Source organism: Peromyscus eremicus, chromosome 3, assembly GCF_949786415.1.
Source record: "Peromyscus eremicus chromosome 3, PerEre_H2_v1, whole genome shotgun sequence".
NCBI lineage: Eukaryota > Metazoa > Chordata > Mammalia > Rodentia > Cricetidae > Peromyscus > Peromyscus eremicus.
In genome coordinates this window covers 49291851-49298511 of record NC_081418.1, presented here as the reverse complement: position 1 = coordinate 49298511, position 6661 = coordinate 49291851, and the positions used below count along the sequence as shown (strand labels likewise).

General features: G+C 40.0%; 1 protein-coding gene across 4 annotated transcripts in view; it reads right to left on the bottom strand.

Moving 5' to 3' along the window:
* Positions 1 to 506: 506 nt before the first annotated feature.
* The window catches only part of Trim24 (tripartite motif containing 24), a 112118-nt gene continuing 105963 nt past the window's right edge, over positions 507 to 6661 (bottom strand). For all 4 annotated transcript variants that reach the window (XM_059257578.1, XM_059257580.1, XM_059257577.1 and 1 more), the window contains exons 17-19: positions 5561 to 5635; positions 1415 to 1564; positions 507 to 789 (exon numbers count right to left, since the gene is read on the bottom strand). In XM_059257578.1, the coding sequence (XP_059113561.1) occupies positions 580 to 789; positions 1415 to 1564; positions 5561 to 5635 (435 nt within the window). In that variant the 3' untranslated portion in view covers positions 507 to 579. The remainder of the gene's footprint in view (positions 790 to 1414; positions 1565 to 5560; positions 5636 to 6661) is intronic.

The window sequence follows — 6661 nt, the reverse complement described above, 5'->3', positions numbered from 1 at the left end:
CCTGATTTCCTTTAATGCATTTGCCATCTTACATAGACACTACTAGGTGTCTTAAGAGCATCTGTCTACACCTTTCCAGCAGGCACTCGGGAAAGGACTCTTCTTCCCACTCGTGTTTGGGGAGGGCTGCTTTTAAGCACAGTAAACCTAACTCTTATTGTTGGCCATAATTAGTGGGTAGTAGCATTAATATTCTAAAATGGATTACCACATACACTCATATCACACTAAAATCTCGACTTACTTCAAAATCTATTTCTTTCTATTGTAGCTTTTATTCTCGACTGTTGTATGAAATCCAAGAAGTGGGAAGAATGTCTTTTCTTTCTTTGCAGTTTCTTCTTTTTTTATCTTTCTTCCTCCTTTTATTCTTCTACACATTTCCTTCCTTCCTCTTTTTTAAATTACCAATGACAAGAGGTTAAAGAAATGGGTTATTAAAAACCAAAGTCTAGTAAACAGCAAACACACATCAGAGAGGTCACAAACCCTCCTTTGTCATGGTGTTAAATCACTGACAAAGTTTTGTTTTTATTTTGGAAAGAAAATTTTCTTAGAGAGTGTATGGCCGGAAGCTGCTCACTTAAGCAGCTGGCGGTCCTCCAGGCTCTTGAGACGCTTCTTCCGGGGCTGCACAAAGTCATCATCCGAGTCATCACTGAACTTAATATCTTCTGGTTCATTCCTGAATTCTAGTTTTGGAAACCTTTTTTCTGGATAAAGATTCTTTAAAAGTTCTTCAAAATAGCTTTCAAGTTTTATACCAGCATTGGCTACTTCCGAATCAGGCTGTGGGATAAAATAAAGATAGGAATTAAAAGCCAAAAGACCAACATTTTAGTCAATAAAAATAACCTCTCACAATTCTGTTCCTTTCTGGCACACAGCTAGTGGGGGCTACATAAAGTCTAGAGAAGGCCCGCTAATAAGTAAGACTTTTTCATGAATCATTCGAAAAAGAGGTGGTAATGATAGGGATAGATCACATCAGCAAGATGACAAGATCATCATGGACAGGGATCTCACGAATGAAAAAATGTGGTACAACAGAAGAACAAGCAGAACCAACAAGAAAGACACAGTTCAAAGGGACTCAGAAGACTGGTAAACAAGAACTTTTGGTACATTCTTACTATTTCAAGATAAGCACAGAAATCAGTCTAAAAGTACACAGTTTGCAAAATAAAAGGAAGGAATGGCAAATACTTATATACACTCTAAACTATCTTGGTATGAGGTGTCTTGCCTTTGGACTTAGTACATGATAAACTGCAAATCAAGTGTGTCTAAGTCTTCCTAGTAACTTCCTTCATACCCCGGCAACCCTGAAGCACAGACACTGTGGGCACCTCACTGTTGGAGCTGTCTGGGGTAAGATTACTCTTCACACTGCTGTCGCCTCTCCCCATCTCACCTCATTGAATTCAGCACAGTTCTGAAAGATCAATCTAAAATCAGCTACAAAATCTTCAGGCTTTGTATACATGCAATAATCCTCCTGAAGTCTTTTCTTGATGGTTGACAAGTCCATTGGGTTTTTAATTATTTTATAATAATCAGGCACCTTACAAAACAAATGAATTATTATAATATAAATAAGTAGATTGTACCTGGTCCTATAACACATGCTATTTTTCTTCACATTATTTCGTCACTGGTGGAAAACAAAATCAAGAAGCAAATCTGTTCATCAACACTTCCAAGTACCTACTGTGTTTCATACACAGGTTTTGTGGCACTTTCTCTAAAAAACGAACACTTCATATTGGTATATATTCATTGTACACAGTGTTGGGTATCACACAGGTAGTTTTAAGTGCATCATATATGTATATAATGTATCATGACCATATCCCCCTTCTTCCCTTTAGCCCACATTCCCCTTCTCCTATCCCCAAAGTCTCCCCTCCTAAATGCCCAGATCCCATCAGCTTTCAGGTCATAGACGCGTATGGAATACCAGGAGACCCATAGGCCGGGCGGTGGTGGCGCATGCCTTTAATCCCAGCACTCGGGAGGCAGAGCCAGGCGGATCTCTGTGAGTTCGAGGCCAGCCTGGGCTACCAAGTGAGTTCCAGAAAAGGCGCAAAGCTACACAGAGAAACCCTGTCTCGAAAAACCAAAAAAAAAAACAAAAAAACAAACAAACAAACAAAAACAAAACAAAACAAAAAAAAAAAAACCAAGAGACCCATAATTGAGAGAAAATATGCAACATCTTCTGCATTTCATTTCATAGGATTATCTCTATTTGTATCTATTTTCTAGAAAATGACATAATTTAATTCTTTATAGCTGACTAAAAATTCATTATGTAAACACACAGCATTTTTTAAATCCTTTCACCTGCTGATGGACAGCTAGGCTTATTCTATCAGCTATTGTGAACAATGCTATAATAAATGTGAATGTGCAAGCATCTCTGAACATATAAATCAGAAGAGATGAAATAAGTATAAATGGCCAATAAACATTAAGAAAAAAATGTTTAATAACCTTAGCTATCAGGAAAGTAAAAACTGAAATTACATTGAGATTCTACCCCAGTCAGAACGGTTACCATTAAGGAATGAACACGAACACACACACACACACACACACACACACACACACACACACACACACAAACGGGGGTGAGGGGGTGGATAGGGGGGAATGCTGATGGATATGGGAAAAGCGAACTCTTCTACACTGCTGGTGGGAATATCAATCGATTCATTATAGACATCAGTATGGAGCTGCTTGGCAAACTAAAAGCAGAAGTACCCTATGACCTAATTAGCAATGACTTTTTTTTTTGGTTTTTCGAGACAGGGTTTCTCTGTGTAGCTTTGTGCCTCTCCTGGAACTCACTTGGTAGCCCAGGCTGGCCTCGAACTCACAGAGATCCGCTTGGCTCTGCCTCCCGAGTGCTGGGATTAAAGGCGTGCGCCACCACCGCCCAGCAGCAATGACTTTTAATGGAAAATGCCGTCATGTGTTTCCTTTTAAATCTTCTATATGCTCCCTCTTCATTATTAAATACAAAGTAATTATTAAAATGTGCATAGTGGGGCATGCCTTTAATCCCAGCACCTGGGAGGCAAAGGCAGGCAGATCTATGAGTTGGAGGCCAGCCTGATTTATATAGCAAATTCCAGGCTAGCCAGGGGTACACAGTGAGACACTGAGACCCAATCTCAAAAAAAAAAGAAAGAAAGAAAGAAAAAAAAAATTGAGTAATTGTGACGCATGGTTCATGGTTGCTGTATCTAGCAAAGCTATCTGGTAAATCTGATGGAGAGGCCTGGTTGTGGTGTTGGTGCATGTCTTTAATACCAGCACTGGGGAGGCAGATTCAGGAGAATCTCTATGAGTTCCAGACCAGCCTGGTCTAGATAGTGAGAGTTCTAGGCCATCAGAGGCTACAGAGCAAGACTCTGTTTCTTAAACAAGCAAACAAACACCCATTTAAAAAGGATGGATCAAAGTGATTTTGTCTTGTACTATTTCAAGTAGTGAAGGGCCTGATCCTCAGTTCTGACACTCAATAGCATGACCCTGAAAACGTTAAACCTGATGAAAATCAGTTTATATTCCCAATGAATAATCCTGGCAATTTCAGAGGATTAATGAGGGGATTTTATCAAATGATTTACATCAAGAAAAAGGGGTTATTAACTTGTGGCTGTTGCTACTGGTAAGCCAGAATCATAAAAAGCAACAATTTTGGGTTACATTTTTAAGTATGTACTGGCAACGCAAACTTCCACCTCTTTTGGGTTTGAAAGATCCTTTCTCCTCAAGTACTTATTTCCTTTTTGGGGCTGGGGCTGTAGTTTAGTAGCTGTATATGTAAGCCCCGGGTTCAATCCACAGTACCCTAAGAAAAGTCTTACTTCCAAAAACTCAAATATTAGAAATAGACATGGTGATGCAGTGGGATCCCTTCAAGTTCCAGGCCAACATGGGCTACACAGTGAGATACATATTCACTGTACAAAATAATGGGCTTAACTGCAATATTTTCTAACATAAAATTGACTATCCCAAGTTAAATTATTTATGAGTTTTCTTCTTTCTAGTTTGCATTAATTTTTAAAACCCAACAAACCACAAACAGAAATGTAATTGGGAGGTGGAGGTGGGAGGGTCAGGAAATTCAAGGTCATTCTCCCTCTACACTGTTTTGAGGCCAACCTGGGAAACAGGAGATCCAGTCTTAGAAAACCCAACCAAACCCAACCCAACCACAACCACATTTATTCAGTTTCAGAGAGAGCTTCAGGTACCACAGAAAGAGAACATAGTTTAGGTATGGGATCCTTTCTGATACTGTAAAGGTACCAAAGTTATTCCATACTTGCAATAATCTGGGTGGGATGAGAAGGATATCCAAGAAACAAACAGAAAGTATCAGCCAATTGCCATTAACATTCATCTGTTTAGTGAAATTACGTCACTTGTAGGATGATGAATAAAACTTGATATCATCATGTCAAGTGAACTAAATGAGAGAAAATGAAATACTACATATGGTACGTAAGTGGAACTATGTGGAGGGAGGAAGAGCCTTAAAAGTGGTAGAGAGGAAACAAGACAGGGTAGTGGGAAAACAAAAGACAAATTCTGTCCTCTGTCTTATGTGGAATTTAGATTTAACACCTCCCCCCAACCTCCCACATACATAAATGCAGGTGCACACACATGTACTACAAGGAAGCAGAAGGCTTGGGGAGAGGAAGGCAATCAGTGGGAGAAGACACTATCTAGGAGGATAGTGAGGGTGTGCGTGTGAATGTGAGAAAATGAGCAAACTGAATGATGTCTATGTTTGAAAACAGCATATAAAATACTTGGTTTCATTATGACAACTAAAAAAATTAATTAAAAAAAAAAGCTCGGCGGCGGCGGCGGCGGTGGCGCACACCTTTAATCCCAGCACTCGGAAGGCAGAGCCAGGAGGATCTTTGTGAGTTCGAGGCCAGCCTGGGCTACAGAGCGAGATCCAGGAAAGGCACAAAGCTACACAGAGAAACCCTGTCTTGAAAAGCAAAAAAAAAAAAAAAAAAAAAAATAGCTTGTATTTAAGATGAAAGCAGTGTGTGAGTGTGTGTGTGTGTGTGTGTGTGTGTGTGTGTGTGTGTGTGTGTGTGTAAGATCTGGATTAGGAGTCTGGGGAGAAAGATCAGTCAGCCAAGTGCTTACTATGCACCCTGAGGACATGATCTGACCACAGCACCCATGTAAAACGCCAGGCATGACAGCACATACTTAGAAACCCAGCCCTGAGGAAGCAGAGACAGGAAGATTCCCGTGGATTACTGGAGAGCCAGCCTGGACTAATCCATGAGTCCTAAATCCCACGGAGAGATCCTGTCTCACAAAACCACATTCAAGGTTGATCTGTGCCCCGTCCCGTCCAATACCTGGACACACTCCCCACAGGACCACCCACAAAAAAAAATTGTATTAGATACAAGAAATTATTGAAATGATAAAGAAATCAGGTTCTCATAAATCAAATTAAAAAAAAAATTATCCGACCATGTAAACAAGTACAAATGACACTAATACTTACAGTTAGAGGAACAGGGTCTTGGAAAGCCAGGCTCATTTCATGGCAGTAAAGAAACAGAAGCAGGCGTTCACATTTCTAGTGAAAAACACAAATAATAAAAACAATGAAATCATAGCTTATTTCCTAAAACAATTCGCAGGCCTCAGAATAAAAATTAAAGCCTGAGGAATACATAAGAAACATTAAATCTAGCCAGGCAGTGCTGGTGCACACCTTTAATCCCAGCACTCAGGAGGCAGGCAGATCTCTTTGAGTTCAAGGCCAGCCTGGTCTACAGACCGAGTTCCAGGATAGTCAGGGCTACACAGAAACCCTATTTAGAAAAACCAAAAACCTAAACAAAAAAGAAAGAAAGGAGGGAAAGAAGGAAGGAAGGAAGACAGATACAGACAAATACACTCAATCTTTAGGTTTTGTTTTCCATTAACTAACAACTTAGGAAATATGGATAGGAGAGTTCTTGTAATTAGGTCAATAAACCAATCTCACTAGAAAACACACATTTTGAGTTCCTCAAGACAAAACTGCCTCCCCACCCTCACCCCATCATTCTAGTCCAGCTGTGTGAATCAGCAGTCACTGGAGGAAGCAATGCAGTGCAGAGCCTTTTCCCTGTAAGCCCTGACTTGTAAACAGAGACAGCCTGTTGTGAGCTCGGCCACTTCCTCCTCTCAGGCCAGTGACCGCCTCCCAGTGAACATCTACAGTACTGGCAATGAGTGCAGGTTCCCTGTCTTACACGCCAATTCTCAGATTGTTTCTCTTTTTTTGGGGGGGAGGGGGGGAGAAGAGGTTGAGACATGGTTTCTCTGTGTAGCCCAAGATGTCCTGGAACTCACAGAGATCCACTTGCTCAGTGCTGAGATCAAAGGTGTGTGATACCACTGCATGGCTTATTCTTTTATAAAATGTATTTTGATAAATTCTTTACTAATAAAAAATTATAGTTAAATGTTAAATAAATTTTCATGTGGTCCAAGTATGGAATTATTTCCAGGAACATTGAATCAAAAAGTCAATCTTGCTGTCAATTCTCAAAAGATTCTGAGAAACAAAATCAATTAGTGATAAAAAATGAAACAGGACAAAAATTAAAGTGGG